The 20,044-nt window shown below is 43.0% G+C and overlaps 1 protein-coding gene across 2 annotated transcripts in view; it reads left to right on the forward strand.

Moving 5' to 3' along the window:
• The first annotated feature begins 273 nt into the window (after positions 1-273).
• Positions 274-20,044, forward strand: part of SLC35F3 (solute carrier family 35 member F3) — an 87,661-nt gene continuing 67,890 nt past the window's right edge. The window contains exons 1-3 of one of the 2 annotated variants that reach the window (XM_081855861.1): positions 274-444; positions 1,364-1,593; positions 4,103-4,123. In XM_081855861.1, coding sequence (XP_081711987.1) covers positions 392-444; positions 1,364-1,593; positions 4,103-4,123 — 304 coding nt within the window. In that variant the 5' untranslated portion in view covers positions 274-391. The remainder of the gene's footprint in view (positions 445-1,363; positions 1,594-4,102; positions 4,124-20,044) is intronic. The other variant, XM_081855862.1, reaches the window with a different exon arrangement.

A 20,044-nucleotide genomic window follows, 5' to 3' on the forward strand; every position in this document is an offset into this window, starting at 1 on the left:
CCTTGCTCTCCTCCTTCGATTCACTGCTGGAGAGGTGGCGGCGGCGGCGGCGAGCAGCAGCGGTAGCAGCAGCAGCAGCAGCAATAGACACGGACAGCAGGTTGCAGCCGGGAGCCGACGCCTCGCCCGCGCTGGGGACTCAGGCAGGCGGACTCTCATGCGGCGGCGGCGGCGGCGGCAGCAGCAGCAGCTCTTCGCCGGCCGCTCCAAACTCCGTGCCTGCGCGGCGGCGGCGGCGGCGGCAAGCGCTAGCTCCGGCTCCGTCCTCCTTCCTCTTCCCGCCTTGGCGACCCGCGCGGGGGCCGCCGCCCCGTCTCTCCAGCCCGCCAGCCCGGGGCGGCTGCACCTTCCTTGAAGCCTGGGAGCCCCCACTCCCCCGCTGCTCTTCCCTATGGGGATTCGGGAGTTCCCCAACGGCACGGCCAGGGGCAAGACCGTCGCCATGTGAGTGGGGGGCGAGGGGGGCTGGGCGTCGCGCGCAGCAAAGGTTCCCTCACGCAGCCATTCCCCTTCTCCCGGGGGGCCGCCGCCGCGCCTTGGCGCCGACCCGGGGAGGGAGGACGAGGGACCCCGGGAGCAAAGTTTTCAGCCTCTCCTGCTGCTTGCTGCTCACTTTCTCGCGGCCGCGCTCTTCTTTTCTGCTCCTCGCTGGGTCGGAGAAGCGGAGCAAGCGGCGTGTTTGTGTGGAGAAGGGAGGTGGTGGTTTTGGCGCGGAAAGGTGGAAAGTTCGCCCGGAGCCTTTCCTGGCCAGCTCGGCGGGGAGCGGAGGAGGAAGGCGCGCTCCCTCGCGGCAGCTTCGAGCCCCTCGGGGTGCGCGGAGAGCGGCGTCGCGCTGGGCTCCGTCCGGGCGGGCTCGCAGCAGGAGGGGCTCGGCGCCTATTGACAGAAGACCAAAGTAGACCACGTTTGCTGAGGGGGGAAAAACCCCTCTCTACAAATCGTTGTACTGGGCGAAATGGTAGTGGAACTCGGCTAAGGGGAGGTTTGCGCTTTGTGCCCAGCGCCCTCAGCGGGGAAGGACCGCAGCCTTGGCATGCAGAAGGTCCCGGGTTTAATCCCTATCATCTCCAGGTAGGGGTAGCAAGGACGCCTGCTTGAAACCTTGGAGAGTCGCTGCCAGTCCGTGTAGGCAATACTGAGCTAGGTGGACTGGTGGTGGGGCTTGACATAAGGCATTGCAGGGGGTTGGACTAGATGACCCTTGGGGGTCCCTTCCAACTCTACAATTCTGGGATTCTAAGGCAGCTGCCTCTATTCCTCTTTGTTGCCTTCTTAACACCCTTGTTCCTGAGAGGGTTTGCATTTATTACATTTGCCTTTGCCTTACCTTCTCCTCACCCACCTCTCTTGTCTCTGCCTCTAGTGGCATGAGGAGATCTCCAGACGTCAGCCCCAGGAGGCTGTCAGACATCAGCCCTCAACTCCGGCAGCTGAAATACCTAGTGGTGGACGAGGCGATCAAAGAGGATTTGAAATGGTCCCGATCTGTGGAAGACCTCACTAGTGCGACCGTGGGGCTCACCTCCATTGAGGAAAGGATTCTACGGATTACTGGCTACTACGGCTACCAGCCCTGGGCTGCCAGCTACAAAAGTAAGTCCCTTGTTTATCCCTGCCTCCTTCACAGCAGCAGTCACCATTCTCTCTATATTACACACACACACACACACAGTCCTCAACTTTCTGTCACAGGGAACCTTCTCAAACTGCCTGGGGAGGATTCAGGTTGTACTCTGGAATTAACCCCTTGATTTCTCTTCTAGGAATCAATGGGTTTTTGTATCTTGTATTATCAAAGTAGATAAGAGATGGCCTTTGTTATTTGGCTAGTTTATTGCTCCTTCTTTTCCACAGCTGTCTTAGAATAATAGAATTGTAGAGTTGGAAGGGACCCCCAGGGTTGTCTATTTCAACTCCCTGCAATGCAGGAATCCTGCCCACAGCCGTCCTTGGGTGGGCTCGAACCACCAACCTTTCGGTTAACAGCCAGATGCGCTGACCCATTGCGCGTGTGTGTATATGCCATGCATTTTATATTTTTGTGTCAGTATAGCAAGACTGATAACAGATGGGTGGGTGGGGGTCAACTTGCCCTCTTTCTGTGTGTGTCGTTTCAAAAGGATGTGGGGACATGAGGAGTTAAAATGCAGATCAACTGAACTTTCCGGTTGTCTTGGGGGGGGGCACTGTGGTGATTATTATATAAAACATATAATTCTTCAGATTTAGGAAAGGATTTCAGCTTAGTGCTCAAGCTTGGATCAAATATGAATTTTATGAAAGGTCACTGTGGCATAAAGGGCTTCTTTACGAATAAAAATTGTTAGATTAAATGGTGAAAGAAGCTTTTGTCTTCAATACAAGGAATTGATCAGGAAAATGTCATACAGCTGGATGATTTAATGACTTGCTTTCAACTTCAAAAGAGATTTGCACATATTGTATGAGTTTGGGGTGCTAGACTTCCCTAAAACCATGAATCAAGCAATGATTAAAATATAAGTCAGGCCAGCTTCCTTAGGAGAGACGGGCCATTAAAGGAGAGCAAAGGAAATGGGCTAGTAACAACGTGAAGAGTCTGTGTCAGACTCTCCCCCTCCCTGAGCTCTGAGATAATTAGTAGAGACAAAGCAGAGTGGAGAGTTTAGGATTGCAATTGGTGGTGATGTAACCTAGGAGGGAAAGGCTAGAGCAGAGGGTCAGAGAGCCATGGCTGATTTCTGTTTGGATCCAAGGCTGTAACCATGAGAAATACAAGACCTTTTTGGTGTGTTAATGCTGTGAACCCCTCAGTTGTAGGCTCAGGTGGTATATATGTGTAAATAAACCATATATCATAAATACACCACAGTCTCCGCTGTGCCTCATTTCCAAAAGGAAACACAGACCCTGGGTAGGTGCCTGGACCCCTGGAATCTTTCATTGCTCTGAGATTGGGGTGGCATGTAGCAGTATTAATCAAAGCAAAGTGGACTTCCATGCCAGAATCCTAACCTCACTTACCTGGGAGTAAACACCATTGAAGTTACTCCTGAATAGACATGGTTAGGATGCAGCCATAATGCTATTTACTGTATTGGCTTGAATATAAGCCACACCTTTAAAATTGGAGGGGGGGATAAAAAAATCTGGAGTATAAGCCACTCCACTCCTCACTGCTCCTGGCTGCATACTGGGCGCTGGAGGGGGGGGGAAGGGAGCCACACTGCATTGCCAGTGGCCATTCCCCTTCCTCGCTCTCTCCCTTCCTGACCTTGGGAGAGAGGATGGGGGACTATGTGTGGGGCGGGCACCGCTTTGCTGCACTCCTGGCGCTGTTTGTCCTGTGCTCCTGGCTGCATACCGTAATGTCACGAATATATGCCACACTTTAACATTTCACGGTCGGAATTTGAGAAAAAAGTGAGGCTTATATTCAGGCCAATACAGTATGTTAATTTTGGTGCTAAGGTATAGTTCTTTATTTCTTAATACCATTAATGTAATAAAGTGATTAGGCTTACTCGTGATGGATGGGGTTAAATCTGTACTTGTAAGAATATAATAAAGAATATATTGAACAGTCGCTGGGGAAACCCAGCCAGATGGGCGGGGAATAAATAATAAATTATTATTATTATAATAACAAATTATTATAGGATTCTTTTAACAACCACCGCCACTAGTTAATGCTGATGTTCCTACCAGATTGCAGTCCTATTCCCACTTACGAGGAGGTATTCCCCATTGAATTTAATGGGACTTCTGAGAAGAGTTGTATTGGATTGTGCTATAAATGTGTACAATAATCAATACAATGTATTACACTACACTGATCATGATTCATGTTTTCATATTTCCAAAGTCTGACAAAATATTTCTCTAATATGTCAGGGCACTGATGATTGTTACAGTGTGCCCATTTTGTGTGTTTATCGTACAAAAAGACAGGAAGGTTCCCTCTCCCGCTCCATTTTACGAATCATCTGTAAGGGGTGCCAAATTCCATGTTATGAATTTTCTGCATTTGCATGGTGACATCACAATAACATGCCTCCTGAGTTGTCCAGGAGGAAACATATTCAATCTTCTCATTTTCCTTTCTCCAAACATGTTGGTTCAGAAGACGCCATGTTACCAGGAGGTAAGTCTGGATTTCTGCATTCAATAATGGTGCAGCTTGGTTGTTCAAGAGCCCATCCTGTCAGCTCTGAAATATGGAAACAGGGCTTTATTCAAATTTAATAACCACTCAATCCCTTGGAAAATGGCTTGTGGAGTGTCGCAAGTTTCTGTTTTGATATCTGCATGGAGTCAGTGGCTGAAACTGTTTAATGTTTTGGAGTTGGATGTCATTAACATGCTGATGATACCCAGCTCTGTTTTTCTATCAAGATCCAGGAGCTAAAGCTCTCCCGTGAGCCAGTGTCTGGCAACTGCAATGGACTAGATGAGGATGTATAGGTTGCAACTGAATGCAGATGAGGCAGAAGTGATGACAGTTGGGGGTCTTTGGAGAGAGAAAAAACCCAGTGATGGGATTTGCCTTCTTTTAATTGAGTAGTTGTACATTATAGGGGATCTTTTCAACCCTTTCTTAGTTTGGATTCTAAGAATTCTTGGTTACTGCTTCTACCTATCATTTTTACTGCGCCCTTTCCTGATGTACAGGGACCTGCCCAATATCTTACACACTATTTGTAATATGAATGGACCACTATAATGCATCCTGTGGGGCTGACCTCTTGCTAATGCACCACTTCACTTATTTGAGGGAGTAGGGCAATGGAAACAGATAAAATCTGTGTAATTGCTGGACACTCCTGGCAAAGATGAGTCCATAGGAGAGTCTGAAGCTAGCTAGAATGAGTTTAGAGCAGGGGACTGACCAGCAAGGAGTTTGTACCCACTTGAAAGCCATAGGTCAGAAAACAAAAGTAGTCAGAAACAAGTCTTTCAGTACCTTGGACAGGCCTCAGGGAAGAAACTCAGGTGGAGACAACTTCTCAGAAGGACTAGTTGCTGAGCTCATGTAGTTTTTCAGCTTGACTACCACCTCACCAGGCTCTGCCCCCTTACTGGAAAATGGAGATCCTTTAAGGAGCAAATCTCTGGCCTGGAACCTGACATTTTGTTGTGTCTCTGTTGCCAAGCACATTGCCTGTGGTGGCGAACAGATGGCACACAAGGCCATTTGTGTGTGAGTGAGGAGCAGGGATGCTGGTTCTGTGATGGTTCCTGGATCCTGGACTATAGTGTCTGGGCATCCTGGCTGAAGGGATTTAGGCAGGGGTCAGCAAACTTTTTCAGCAGGGTGCCGATCCACCATCCCTCAGACCTTGTGGGGGGCTGGACTATATTTTTTTTTGGGGGGGGATGCATTGCTGAATGAATTTCTATGCCCCACAAATGACCCAGATGCATTTTAAATAAAAGGACACATTCTACTCATGTAAAAATATGCTGATTCCCAGACCATCCGCAGGCCAGATTTAGAAAGCGATTGGGCCAGATACGGCCCCTAGTTTGCCTACCCATGGTTTTAGGTTCAAAGTGTCAGATTCCAATGGTTGCCGGACTCAGCTTGAGCTTCAGTTCCCAAATCTGGTGTTTTTGTGGGTAGTATTCCTGACTCATCTGATCTCTAGCCCTCAAAGTCAGTGCCCAAATTGCTTTTGGTAGTCTGGATCTTGACCATTGCAATGACACTTACTGATTTTTCTTCGAGCCATAATTAAAGGGACTCACCTTGGCCTCAGAAGACATATAAAATCTGTGCCCTGAATAAATCTGCCAGTTGACTGTGATCTTCAAAAGAGGCTTCCCTTGCCGGGTTAATTTTCACTTTTTGAGATGTTGTAGAATGAAAGTAGAGACATCACCTTGCCAACAAAGGTCTGTATAGTTAAAGCTATGGTTTTCCCACTAGTGATGTATGGAAGTGAGAGCTGGACCATAAAGAAGGCTGCTCGCCGAAGAATTGATGCTTTTTAAAAACAATCTAATAGGGAGTTGCTAATCTCCAGAATTATGAATTATGGTGCTGGAGGAGACTCTTGAGAGTCCCATGGACTACAAGAAGATCAAACCTATCCATTCTGAAGGAAATCAGCCCTGAGTGCTCACTGGAAGGACAGATCGTGAAGCTGAGGCTCCAATACTTTGGCCACCTCATGAGAAGAGAAGACTCCCTGGAAAAGACCCTGATGTTGGGAAAGATGGAGGGCCCAAGGAGAAGGGGACGACAGAGGATGAGATGGTTGGACAGTGTTCTCGAAGCTACCAGCATGAGTTTGACCAAACTGCAGGAGGCAGTGGAAGACAGAAGTGCCTGGCGTGCTCTGGTCCATGGGGTCACAAAGAGTCGGACACGACTAAACGACTAAACAACAACAACAGAATGAAAGTCTTGAGGAATTTTTAGTGGGTTGTTTCAAAATGCTCCTTTCAGAGGTTGAATTTTCTGTGCAATTTGTGCCTATTGTGCAAGAGCTCCTAAGCCAAGAGAGTACTCACTCCCCTGAGATGTGGTCATTTGTTTTGCATGGTTCTCAAAAAAGGAAGAAGACTGCAGGCTACTGAGGCCTCTGAAAGACACCTCCCATGACAAGCATCCCATCATGATCCTTCAAGTGCTCCCTGGAGAAAATCTCAGAATGTTGGGAACTATGCCCATGTACCTGCTGCCTCCAGCAGGGTGTGTAAAATATCAGTATCTCAACTCCATGGCCCTTTAACCCCACTTCAATAACTAATCAGTTTACAAAAAAAAAAAAAGTTAAAGGATGCTCCAAACATTATTTTAAAGAGATGAGGTAGATGAGGTTTTTTTATGGGAAGCTGGTGTTACACAGTGTCTGAAAGAAGGCGCTGGCTTTAAGAGGAATGTGAGGAAGAAGACTAAGCATTTAGAAACAGATATGGGTTATTTGCTAAATAGGTACAGATTAACTGGATCTCAAGGAATTTATAAACAACTAGAATCCAAAAGAAGGGATTTGAACTCAGTGAATAAACCACACTATGGCTAGACTGTTATATTTGGGACAAAAGTTATATGAATTTTCATTGGCTTGGATGTCATTGGATTTCATTGGATTGGAATTTGCTTCAGAAACACCCAATTAACCATCTTTTGATAGCTTCATCATTGCCAGGCCCTGGAAGGATCGTACTAACCTATATGCTACATTGTGGGAACAAAGAGTGTGGCAAATGACACTTCTAAAGAAACTCAGAAGGTAAAAGTGGTATAGGGACAAATGAAGAAAGGCAGTTTTGTAATGGTTTGGTTGAACTTTATTATTTTCACCAGTATTGCTGAAATATGTTTGTCCCCTACCTGTAGGGGCATACACCCACTACCAGGCATCCTAACTGTGACTGAGCATGTTCAGGGTGGCATCTCATTTGGTTGTCTCATGGCTTAACCTAAAAATGAAAAATAAGAACATAAAAATTGTTTAAGATCTATTACATAAAGCAGCATGATCTGGACTTGATTTGCATCAACAAACTTTCCCACAGGCCAGTTTTGGGGCGGTGTTGAGTTTTGTAGCTCTCTATTTACAAACAACGTTTTGGTTTTGATTGAAATTGTCTATTTTGTATGTTAGAACAGATAGAATTGTAGAGTTGGAAGGGCCCCTGAGGGATGAAACCTGCAACCTTGGTGTTAACAGCAGTATGCTGCAACCAACCGATCTATCCAGGCTGTTTTGAAACTTAATAAAAATATAGTAAAAGGGGGATCAATTGTTTACAAATGAAATCTATTTTATCCTGATATCATTCTCAGTTTCAGAATTTTGCACTGGAAGTGAGGGATATTCTAAAGGATTGTGAGTGGTTGTTTTTACAGAGTGCCTTGATGTGTAGCTGTAGCTTGATGCACCTGATATATTGGTTTTGTTTATCTGACAGAGACTCATTATCGTGAAGGAGGAGGTGTTGAAAGTGTGCTGTGCAGGATTTTATAATTGTTCATAAAGAGTTACAGTTTATTAAAAATGTTGCTGAAAGATACATAAGAACTTATAACTGCTTGGATAAAGTGTTGTTTGCTTTGTTGGCAAAAACTGGCTTGCTACTTGTACCTCTGCAATAATTACTGCCTTGCAGGCTTTGTTCTTTCAGTCTTAAAATGAGTGGTACCTTGTCTCATGAATGGCCCTATTGCCCATTAAGAGAAATATCTTTATTGGTGTTTCTGCCAGATTGGACCTTATGGGAGGGCCAGCTTCTGAGCTAGTTGTTAATGCTCCTTTCTGACATGATGACTAATAGTCCAATTGACTTCATGTTGAGCAACTGTGGGTAGACTTGCTGAAGTAAGAAAGATCACATCCGTAGCTCAATTATAACCTGCTTTCTGGGATTTGAAATTTGTCTTTGAGTGCTAATTGTAACCAAAGCTTAATGTGCAATGTTAATTCTCCACAGCAATATTTTAATGGCATCTGTTTCTTGGAATCTGTTTAATTTGGCAGAAGTTATGACTAAAGAAGAGGTAGCAATGCTTTTGAATTCACATAGCTTTGAATTCAAATCTATGCAAATGTTTTATCATATTGTTGAGATATGTTTTGCATATTACACCTGAAAAGTGCTGTGTGTTCTGAGAAAAACAAAGAATCACCTGCACTTAACCACAACCATCAGAATTACTATGCAGAAATTAGCTGTGGGAAGAGCAATGTTCACTTTTCTGTGATTACACAGCTATAATGTACAGAGAATATACAGTGGAATGCAGAGGAGGGGAGCACAGAGGAAGGAACAGGATTGGGAACAGCTGGCATTGTGGTGCAGTTCTGCAAGTGACCACTAACTTGTCTGTTTTGAGTTGTTGGGGGTTGGATGAACTGGTACCAGTTGTTGGTTTTTCTACATTTGGCTTGGGCTGTAATGAATTCAGTTTGTGAGTTGGGCATAAATAAGTGGCAACATATGTGATTGTTGTTTATATGGGTCTGAGCTATCTGCTTCCAAAACTGGTCAGTCTTCTGCGGGGTTTGAAAAATGTTTTATCATGCTAGTGGTCGCTCAGACTATAACTCAAAGAATGCAAATTTTCTCTAAGAAACCACTGGCTTAGTGTAATATACATGGAAGGAAGGTAATTTTTGTAAAAAATGGAATAAATTCAGACAAGTTTTATAAAGGAATTGGCATGTTCTATCATACTTCTTAGGATCCCACCTGTCTGGTCTTTGACCACAATAAAGATAGAGGTATTAAACTAATAGTATTTAATAAGCACAGAACAATGCATGGTTCAGTTTGTGTTCCTTAACTACTTTTGTCACATTCCTGGCATGCACTGTGCCCACTATTTTGCATGTAGTAGAACATTAATCTGATTGCTATCTAAGCAGGTAAACATGAAAATGGCATGAAGCCTCATAATATGATTGCACGTTAAAACTTTGAAGGCAATTAGAAATTTCTTTATGAAAAAGTTTTTACAGTGTGCATTGAATTCTGCATATTGTTGTTGTTGTTTAGTCATTTAGTTGTGTCCGACTCTTTGTGACCCCATGGACCAGAGCACGCCAGACACTTCTGTCTTCCACTGCCTCCCGCAGTTTAGTCAAACTCATGCTGGTAGCTTCGAGAACACTATCCAACCATCTCGTCCTCTGTCGTCCCCTTCTCTTTGTGCCCTCCATCTTTCCCAACATCAGGGTCTTTTCCAGGGAGTCTTCTCTTCTCATGAGGTGGCCAAAGTATTGGAGCCTCAGCTTCAGGATCTGTCCTTCCAGTGAGCACTCAGGGCTGGTACCTCGTGTTAAGTACCGTCCCCCTTACAAATGCTTCGGGTTACGTGGTCCACTAACCCAGAAGTAGATGCCTCTTGTTGCGAACTTTGCCCCGGGATGCAAGCAGAAGTCGCGCTCCGTCGGCACCATTAGCGAAACCGTGCCTCATGTTATAAGCAGTTTCCGGTTACAAACGGACCTCCAGAACGGATTAAGTTCATAACCGAAGGTACCACAGTATAAAAGTTTAGTTTTGTGTGGCTGTCACATAGTCTGTTGCAAATGGAGCAGTGCTCAAAGCCAATTCATTTTCTAAGACTAGGAACTGCAAAACAGATAATCATTCCCAAACTATTCATTTTCCTTATAAACTAACTCAGTGGCTTATTTAGGCTCCTTAACAGTAAGAAGGAGTCCTCATGAAACAGTGTGGGTGGGACTCAGTGGCGGAGCATATGCCCGCGCTGCCCAGGGCGGGCGTGCTCCCGAGGGGGCCAGGGCATGGAGGGTGCCCTCTCAGGTGCAGGATAGCTACTCAGGTGCACAGAGTGGTGCGCGTGCCCTGCAGCTGGGGATGGAGCGAGCCGCCAATGGTGGACATTTGGTGCACCACTCACAAGCAACTCCCAAGCCTCCCCCCTAGCTGTCAAAATGAAGGGGAAAGGGGGGAATGCCACCAGCAAAGCGGCGCAGCTCCCCCCCCCCATACTCCGACGGCTTGGGATAGACGACACCAGATGTCGCCCCCCTCAGCAAAGACACCTTGGGTGATTTGCCCCCACCGCACTCCCCTTCCTCCACCCCTGGTGGGACCTCTAAGTAGAGAGGAGTAGGGTTGCAGTGTTAGTCATTTTGTATTACTGCAGTCCTGATTCCAGCTCAGTAGTGGCACCCCAAGTTTGGAATTCGCTCCCTTCTGAGGAATGAATAGTGCTGATTTGGTTGGGTTTTCTGTTTCAGTTAAAGACCTCGCTATTAGCCCAGGGCCTTTACTGGAGTTTAGTTTACTGTCAGAATGGATTTCAAGTATTTATCCAGTTGTGATTTGTCCACCTACATTTGATTGCACCATAATATCTCATAGCAGCTATAAGTCAACAGGGTAGATAGAGTATGTACTGAAGGTTAAAAAATATTGTATCCATAAAGCAACAGGTATAAATGATCAAGGATATGCAAGCTCTATTGTAATATGCAAATATGCAAAAGAGGCATCTTGATCCCCATCATTTCTGAATTCCTGTTGTTCATATTGCTACCCTTAATATATATGCTTTCCTTGCATCACCTTCAAATTTCCCATGAGACGGGATTCACTGAATTGTTAAAAACTTCTTCACTTTTCACCCTCAACAAGAGAATTGTGAAATAATGTAGGACAGAGCCTCAAATGTTTGTTTAGTGGTGCATGCCTTGTTTAATGTGTCCTAGAGAAAATGTTGATGTGCTGTTTCTACAATTCTCTTCCCCCCCTTTTTTAAACTAATATAATTTAATTCAGCTTTGTTTTGTTTTGGATTGAGGGTGCAATCTCAGGATGAGAAAGCGGGAAAGGGAACTTGATTGAGCTAGTGGCAGCCCATCAGTGTACCAAGAGCTGTATAAGCTCTTTAGTCCCATCAAAATTACCCTTGTGGTGAATTAAAACCACTAAAGAATTACATTATTTCTATGGCCTTTTGAAATTTCTGATCAGGTCAATCAGTTGATTACTTTGGAGAAGAGTGTTAGGTTAGTAATCGGAAATAAGTTTATTAAAACATGTTTAAACAAGTTCCCCACAAACTCAAAGCACTTTACACTAAAAACAGCAACACAAAAACAAACAAATCAATATATGATTGCTTAATGGTTTTGTTTAATTGCTTGGGAGATTCTGGTGTGTGCAGGCATAGGAGTCTTGTTGGATTTTTTAAAGTTACTTGCCAAAAATGCTGTTAATGCAAAACACTGGAAATCTAATGGTCTGTATCAAAACTCAGTGATTGAAAAAAGCACTCTTGGTAGTAGCAATGAACAAGCTAACTGTATTGTTATGATTCTGGAATGATTTTGCGAATAATGAACTGTTGTAGCAATGGGATGCTTTGGCGACTTATTGGCATAATTACTGTAATTTGCCTCAGCTCAATAAACACCTCTCTTTCTGCCTTGTAACAAATACAGTATGTAAAATAATGATAGTTTTAGATGATACTCTTTTTGTTTATTATTTTGTTTTGCTTATTATAATGGCCTCAGACGTGCTTACTGTTAAAAAAGGGGAAAGTAAATGTGCTCAGTGCTTTTTACACATAAAACTGAGTCCACTAAGTGATACTAGAACTTTGCCCTTTTTGGAGGGTGGGAGTCTAACTTGTTCTCTTAATAGTATATGGTTGAACACTTAACTTTTCTTTGTTTCTTTTTTACTAAAAGCGTTGTGACAAATTGCTGTAGCGAATCTAGTGACCCAAATCTATAAGCAGCTGGACTAACACAGGAACAGATCATAGGATGGGGCATGAAGTGCAGTGATGGTTTGTCAGAGGGCCAAACAAGATGTGGCATTAAACATATATTTGAGTTTAATATGCAAGCAGCTTCTAGAGGCGGGCTATTAATTTCTGACATTGCAGCGTGTCAACCTCCTTTTCTCTGTTACCATGGTCCTGACAAAGCTTTGGAGCTACTATTTGTGTTCAGAGAAAATCTCCTGCTGGCAGAAACACAGAGCTTTCATGAAAATAAGCAAAATGAAATATTTGTGAAATTTGCTGTTGCTCCTCTCAGCAGCCCTGGCTGGCAGCTGACATATTTATGTCCCAGAAAGATGACCCAGTGTCTTTCGAAGGGGCATTCTGTGACATAAGCTTGGCAGCTACCAGCCAGATCAGCCTTCACCACAAAATAGGTGATGGTGGAGGAATCAGAGAAAAATACAGGGCAGGTTTGTTCCTCCTTTTATCCCTAAATCTCCCCCAAGCCCCAAGCAAAGACTTCCAGTTACGCAATGAAGCTCCCCCCCCCCACACACATGTGCCCCTATGTCCCCAATTGGCTGGGAGGAAGGTCAGGAGAATAGCACATGGGGGAAGGAGAGAGGGGTTTCGGTGGATCTGGATGCTTGTGCAGCTGGAGCATTCATCATGATGCAACACAGAATTCCACCCAGTGTTTCTAGAAATAGACAGTACTCTGCAGATAATTCATTCTGGAGATACTCGCTGGTATAACTCTGTTATGTATTAATGTAAAGCTGATTTATTGTCCATAGTCTGCTGCAAAAGTATTAAAAGGGCACCTGCACGCCATTATTCTTATTGCTGATGGATTGCAGGATCTCTGCTTGTTTTGTTGTATGTGGATTATTTTAAATTTTTAAAAAAGTAATCAGTTTTTTAAAAAATGATTTTTAACAAAAGGAGACGTCAATGAAGGTTAAGTCACACCAAAAAAATCTTGTGTTCACAACACGAGAGTTCAGCATTCACATCTAATACTAGAGGTTGTACATAGCTATGATTATTAGTTAGCCATTGACAGTCTTAATCACCATAATTAGTTGAAACCCATTTTAAAGCCACCTTTACTGAGTCTATGCCATTGCTATATCTTGTGTTAGCTAATTCTGTAGGTATGCATTGTGCAATGAAGTTCTCCCTTTTTTTGTCTGTCATGAATCTGCCACCCTCAGTTTCATTGGATGATCCTGAGTACTATATTAAATTTCCCAAGCCATGTATAATTTTATATATTCCTGTCCTTCCCTTCCCCCCAAAACCCCCTTATATATTACCAAATGTTGTGACCTTTCTCATAGTGGAGTTATTCCAGCCCCTTGAGCATGTTGGTTGTCATTTTCCACACCTTTTCCAGCTCTATAAGAAACTTTTCTTACCATGATTTTTTTTTTGTTTTTTTCAAAATGTGCCTTGTTTAAAGGAGGCAATCAGCAGAATGGAAGGGGGCTTTTAACTCTTTCTGGGCAGACAGTGGCACTGAGACCCACCTGAAAGTTCCACAGGTCCACTGGTGCATCCCGGTCTATTGTTTGAGAAACACTGCACTATTTCCTTAATATGACTTTCATTAGTGGAATATTCATTTAGTGTGGATCCTAGAGCACATTGTAACAAATTCTTTTAAAGGTGCAAAGGGAAGTTGTTTCTTCTTCAGAGTGCATATATACAAATGATTTTTCAAAAATAAATAAAAATTAAAAACCTGCTCTTGAGGGCTTTAGCTGTGCATGATGCCCCATTCTAAATCCAGCTTAAAATCACAAGTTCTTTAGTGAATAATAGAATGCCAGGATCAACTTTAAAGACAAACAAATGAAACCAAACAGAAAAAAGCTGGGTTGATGTGGCAGCCTTCTGGGACCTGCAGCAGGAAGCTGGTGTTTGAGTTTTTATTTTTCTCTGCTGGTTGGTGGGTGAAAGTATAGTTTTGTTTTTTTGCTGATGTGCCGCCAGCATTGTTATTGCTGTTAGGGGTAGGGTTTGTTTTTTCTGTTCTATTTTATAATGTATTTATGTATATATTCTTCATTGTAAATTGCTTGGAGACATGTTAGGTGGCAAGGGACAGATAAATTTAATAAAGAAATAAAACTTAAAGTGATATGGAAGTCTCTAAATAATGGAAATTCAGTAAGCTGAATACTTCAATGGGCATGCCTCTCTGATTTCTGATACTCTATTTTTTATGGTCTCTTTTCAAAATTCAAAAGTAACTTAGGAGGATACAAACCTTGGCACACATACCCTGGAGTTAGCCCTGCTGAACACAGCAGAGCTTACTTTTCTTGGTAAACATGCATATGATTGTGCTATTAGAATATTCCTCTTTAACACACTGCCACCAAAGGGAAAATATTATGAATAAATGTATGTGTACTAGAATTTCCAGGTCTATATCCCTCAGCAGTTTATATGTTCTGGCTGCCTTTCTGTCTGTGCTAGCCATTGAGTGCTTGTTCCTAAGGCAACTGCAGCCAATTATTCCCACCCAAAGTACCTTTAAAATGTCTTGAAGTGTGTTGCAGATCAGTCTTCTGAATGTGGAATAGCATGTTTTAATGGATGTGCAAGATAAAAGCAGACTTATCTTCCTGCATTCATCAAGCAATCATTTCTACTTTAAAGAGCAGTAGTGAACAATAGTTTATGCAAAAGAAAATAAAAATGCTTTCCTCCTATTCCTGGCAAGGATGGTTAGACTGGGTTTATCTTCGGTCTTTGTGCCAATGATTGGGAAGGTATTTTAGCTCAGTTTATCAATATTATTATTATTTGTATTCGTTTACCTGCCTTTCATCAGGGAGGGTTACAGCCTATAAAAACACAATGCAATGAAACAATAAGCAACAACAATGCCACCCATGACCCCAAAAGAATACTCCAATACAACACATTACAAGGAGGACAACAAAACCAATTTTTCAATTTTCAAAGGCCAGGGGATAAAGTAGGGCATCTTCAGCATCTAATGGAAATGGATGTAGCTCTGTGGGGAGTTCTCCATTATTTTGCTTCATCACCAAGAAGGCTCTTTCACAAGTCACACACACAAACCTCTGTGGGCTTGGTGGAATTACCAGAAGTGACTCCTCCACTGATCTTAATTCCCTATAGAGAAAGAGGCACTCTTTCAGATACTTGGGACCCAAGTTTTTTAAATCCATAAGCACTAATGTGAACACCTTGAATTGGACTTGGAAGCTATTATGCAATCAGTGTGGCTCCTTCAGAACAGGTGTTATATGCACTCTTACAGATGCATGTATAATACATAGTGGGAACTATTTATAGAACCATACCTACCGTATTTTTCGCCCTATAGGACGCACTTTTCCCCCTCCAAAAATGAAGGGGAAATGTGTGTGCATCCTATGGGGCGAATGCAGGCTTTTGCTGAAGCCTGGAGAGCGAGAGGCGTCGGTGTGCACCGACCGCTCTCGCTCTCCAGGCTTCAGGAAGCTATCCACAAGCCTTGGGCGCCAGGCGGGAGTTCCCGCGGGCTCGCAAGGCTTGTGGGCGGCAGCCTGCAGTGCGGAGCATGGGGCGCCCTCCGCAGGACGCCCCGTGCTTCGCGCAGGTGTTGGCAAGCCTTGCGCGCCCGGCGGGAGTTGCCGCTGGGCGCGCAAGGCTTGCTGATAGTAGCCTGCTCTGGGGGCTGGGGTGAATTTTTTTTTAAATTCATTCCCCCCCCCCCCAAAAAAAAATGAGGTGCGTCCTATGGGCCAGTGTGCCCTATAGGGCGAAAAATACAGTAATCATTCTGAAATCTCAGACCACTATTAAGTCTACCAGTTGGCATACTCACAGTGAGAATCTGGTTTCAATTTTTGAATAATGGATTATTTTTTAAAATTATCTACTTATACTAAATAGAGGAGGTAAGCTACATTTAATGAATAAACTAGAAAAAAGCATTTCATATTAAGTAAGCTCATGTTACTCACTGAAAAGGCCATGAATGTCTGTTGGGAAATAAAGAGGCAAAAGGGTAAACAGAGGAAATGAATGAATGAAAAAGACAGATGTAGGATAAAATCTAGACTAAAGCAGGGAAAAATAGTTTCGTATACAGTTCTGCCTCTGCTTTATTTTATCTATTATATAAAGTGCAGCACAGATCTCTGCAGAGTTCACCTTACTAAACAGTAACATTGAGTTAATGATTTTAGGTCCTGATCTTAATCTGCCTAATCAGTCAAAATTTACACTGAGATTTTGTAGAAGCAAATGAAACAATGACTTGGGCTCAGTATACATATGTTAGTGGCATGGAAGCTGCAACAGCATGTGTGCAACAGCACATGACCACATGTGCATCTCCATAAGCTTGGAACCATGTGGAATACTCCAAAGTTCCCTGTTGCCTTTGGACAGACAGATTATCAGTCTGATCCCTCCAAGAAACATATGGCAGCATACATGGGATTAACCCCTTTTATTTCTACAACAATTCTGTGAGGTAGGTTCGACTGAGACATAAATGACTCATAGTCACCTAGTGAGCTTAATGACTTGAGCAGGGTTTGGGACATGGTGCAACAGACACAATTACCACTGTACCACATTGTCAAGAAACAAATATCACAAGGGTCTTTAATTTTTTTTATTTGCAACCTAAAGTAAAAAATGGTTTAACTCATTAGATCATCATCCTACAATATGCATTTCTTATGTATTTATTATAAATGTATATAACTTCCTTTAAGAAAGTTCTCAGGGCAGCTCAGTGGCAGCTCATTGTGCAAAGCTTTGTCACTCGGCCAAACCATATCTGAGTTAGGAGATCCATGAGTGTGTGTGTCCTTAAAATAACTACAACAAAAATCCTCCTTCTCTCGTAACTGCTTTAAATTTTGTTGCCGTCACAGCACTGAAGGGGATGTATGTTTAACCTTTTCTTCCTGCAGCATTTTCTTGATCTAAAGCTCACCCTTTGAAGCTGCTGTTAGCCCTGCTGGGGGCAGTCGTGGTTGGCGGAGTGGCATAGACCTGCTTTCTGAACACTGAATTGACAGGAACTAGTGTCTCTTCCCATTCCTGAAAGGGGAAGGTGCAGGAAGCTCGGTGTGGTGCTGTTGCAGCAGCAGAGCCATCCTGGCACTCCTGCCACCACACCTGCACTGTGCTGAGCTCCCCATGCATCACTCCTCTCCCTCTCAGAAACCAGCAGTGACATTTGGTATTTAGAAGGCGGGTAAGCAGGGCTGCCCCACTGTTTTCTACTGGAAAGGGACATAGTTAAGATAGAAATACCTAAATATTTTCTGCTAGATGACTAATAGCAGCTTGGGAAAGTGTTCTTGTTCTGGAAAATGGCATAGGCAAAAGGGTTAAATACCATCACGGGAAATTTAAACCAATTTTTAACACATTAGGAGACCCATTCATGGATTTCCCGCATTGCCTGTGGCTTGAGTCTTTATTGGCAGAATTGCTCTGCCTTCAATGAGAGCATTGTGTAATCACAGTCCCAACTGAAGAACTGGCTGATTTCTTTTCCCCATCCTAATTGCTACTTTATTTCCAAGGTGGAAGAAAAATCAAGTAACTGTGCAGAACAACTACTTCTCTACATGGTACATAAAGTTTCCTTTCCTTGTATAGTTGCTTTTAAATTAGCCTTTTCCTCTAGCCTCAGCAGTGGACAAGACAACTTCAGTGTGAAGTTATTTCAAAACACATTTTAATTTTTGACTGCAGTTTTTAAGGGGAAATAAAAACAGACTAGGAGCTGTGGTAGAAAAGCCCATGCACTGTGTTTTTTAAACAACCTTTCTTCTCCTACCCTTTTCATGGAGGGGCTGCAGGACAGTGGTAGAATTTGCCTGCTTTGCATGCATGAGGTTCCGGGTTCAGTCCATTTCCAGTTTGTTTGTTTGTTTTTAAGGCTCACCTACAAGTGATGGGAAATACCCTTTTTCTGGAGCTCTGAAGGGCTGCTAGCAGTCAGAGTAGAAAATGTTGCACCCAATGGAGAAATCAAATAACCTGGGTTAAGACACCTTCTTGCATTTGCTGTGTTCACCAGCTCTGTAGAATGGAGATGGACTATCATTGTCATGATGCAAACCACTAGCAGTGACCTAGGCAGTGACTTCAAGGGAGAGATGCCAGCTCAGGAAGGCTGAGATAAAATATGTATTTTTAAGTTAATTTTTGATAATAAAAAATTGAGTTTTCAAATATATTTGAATATGAATCTAAATACAGAGTTCCATGGAATTTTTTTTATTTTAAAAATTGCAGATTAATATAGAAACAAGACTTACAAATGAGCACATGCAAAACTGGCATGAAATGCAAATACAGTGATCTGTCCATCCCTGTGTCCAGCAAAAGAATGTAACCTAGGAGGAGTATGTAAGAACTGTGTTAGCACCAAGCGCTCAGGGAAGAAGTAATTTGCTCCCTTGGACCTGTCCATGGTACTGAAGGAGCTGTCTTTGATTACTCTTGTTTCCCCGATGTCATACTTTCAGCTTTAAAGTGAGCAGACAGTTCTAGCTCATTGACCTCAGACTGTTCTCTATCCACTGACAGACTTTTCCTTCTTCAAACCCCATGTTAGATTCATCTTCAGTAGGACTGGACAATCATAGACCTGCTCTGTATCTCTAGAGTCAGCTCTTCAAGTTATACAAGGACACTTCACAAGTGTTAAAAACTTGTAGGTTCGACAGGGCAGGGGTGCCACCTGTTCACTTGAGTTATAGGAGTAGAACCAGAAATGTCTAAATTCCTGGGTTAAACTCAAGGTGGTTTCCTTGATGAGCAAACATGCCTGTGCTTATGTGAATCTAAGGACAAAGGAAGTTCTTTTGGTTGCACAAAAAGCGGGTTGTGAGAGCAGAAAAACAGTGAGTGTAGTGAACTTCTATGCTCTTATTTGAGGTAGAAGAGATATTTAAACCCTAAGTTCTTGTGGCCTCTCTGGATTGTTGATAGCTTACATTAAATTACTCAGTTAACAAATAAGAATAACATTCTTGTTTCCATCATGGGGCCTGAAAAACTGTGTAGCAAAACGGAAGAGTGAATTATTGCAATGACAGCTGGTCTTCTTCAGGTTTTTGCTTGTTGTTTTTTTTACAAATGGCCTAAAAATATTCACATTAAGTTGTACTACAACATGTACTAAAGAGCAACTACTCTTAATAAAAGGCTTTGTGGCAAAGTTAGTATGATTCTTCACTGAACCTGATGTAATTTCTGTCTGTGTGCATAGCAGTAACCAACAATGGTTAACTGAATATGCTAAGCACTTGCAACAATGGACTTGTTTGTGTGAATTCTTCACATATAATTTCCACTTCTTGGTGGTTGAGTTAGTATTAAACAGATGGAGGGCTTAGGTGCAGCAAATGTTTAATGCCTGCAAACTCCTTTCAATATATGCTGAGCACTGAACAGGTTTCTGCTAGTCTGAAGAGTACATGAGATATAGCTTGATCAGCACAGTGGTCCAGTGCAAAACAGAGGCTGTAGTTCAATTCTGTAGCTTCCAGCTGGTATCTTTATTTTGAGGAACAATTCTCTTCATTTGCAGTTTAGTGCTTCAGCATTAAATCAGCCCTATAAAAAATTGTGGCCAGGAATCAGCTTTGAGGGAGAAATAAATGACAGGCACATCATAACTTCTCAGCTAAATGAAACAGCGTTTTCACTCAGGACAGTAAGATGAGTATAGATGCAAATATTTCCACTACATTTTCAAGTGGTCAGCAATGGACATTTCACTGGGATCTAGCCAATGGTGGCTTTGCACTAGTAGAAAGCAGTTCTGTTTGTAAAAGGTGCAAT

The sequence above is a fragment of the Podarcis erhardii genome (assembly GCF_964252035.2).
Source record: "Podarcis erhardii genome assembly, chromosome: 3".
Classification (NCBI taxonomy): Eukaryota; Metazoa; Chordata; class Lepidosauria; order Squamata; family Lacertidae; genus Podarcis; species Podarcis erhardii.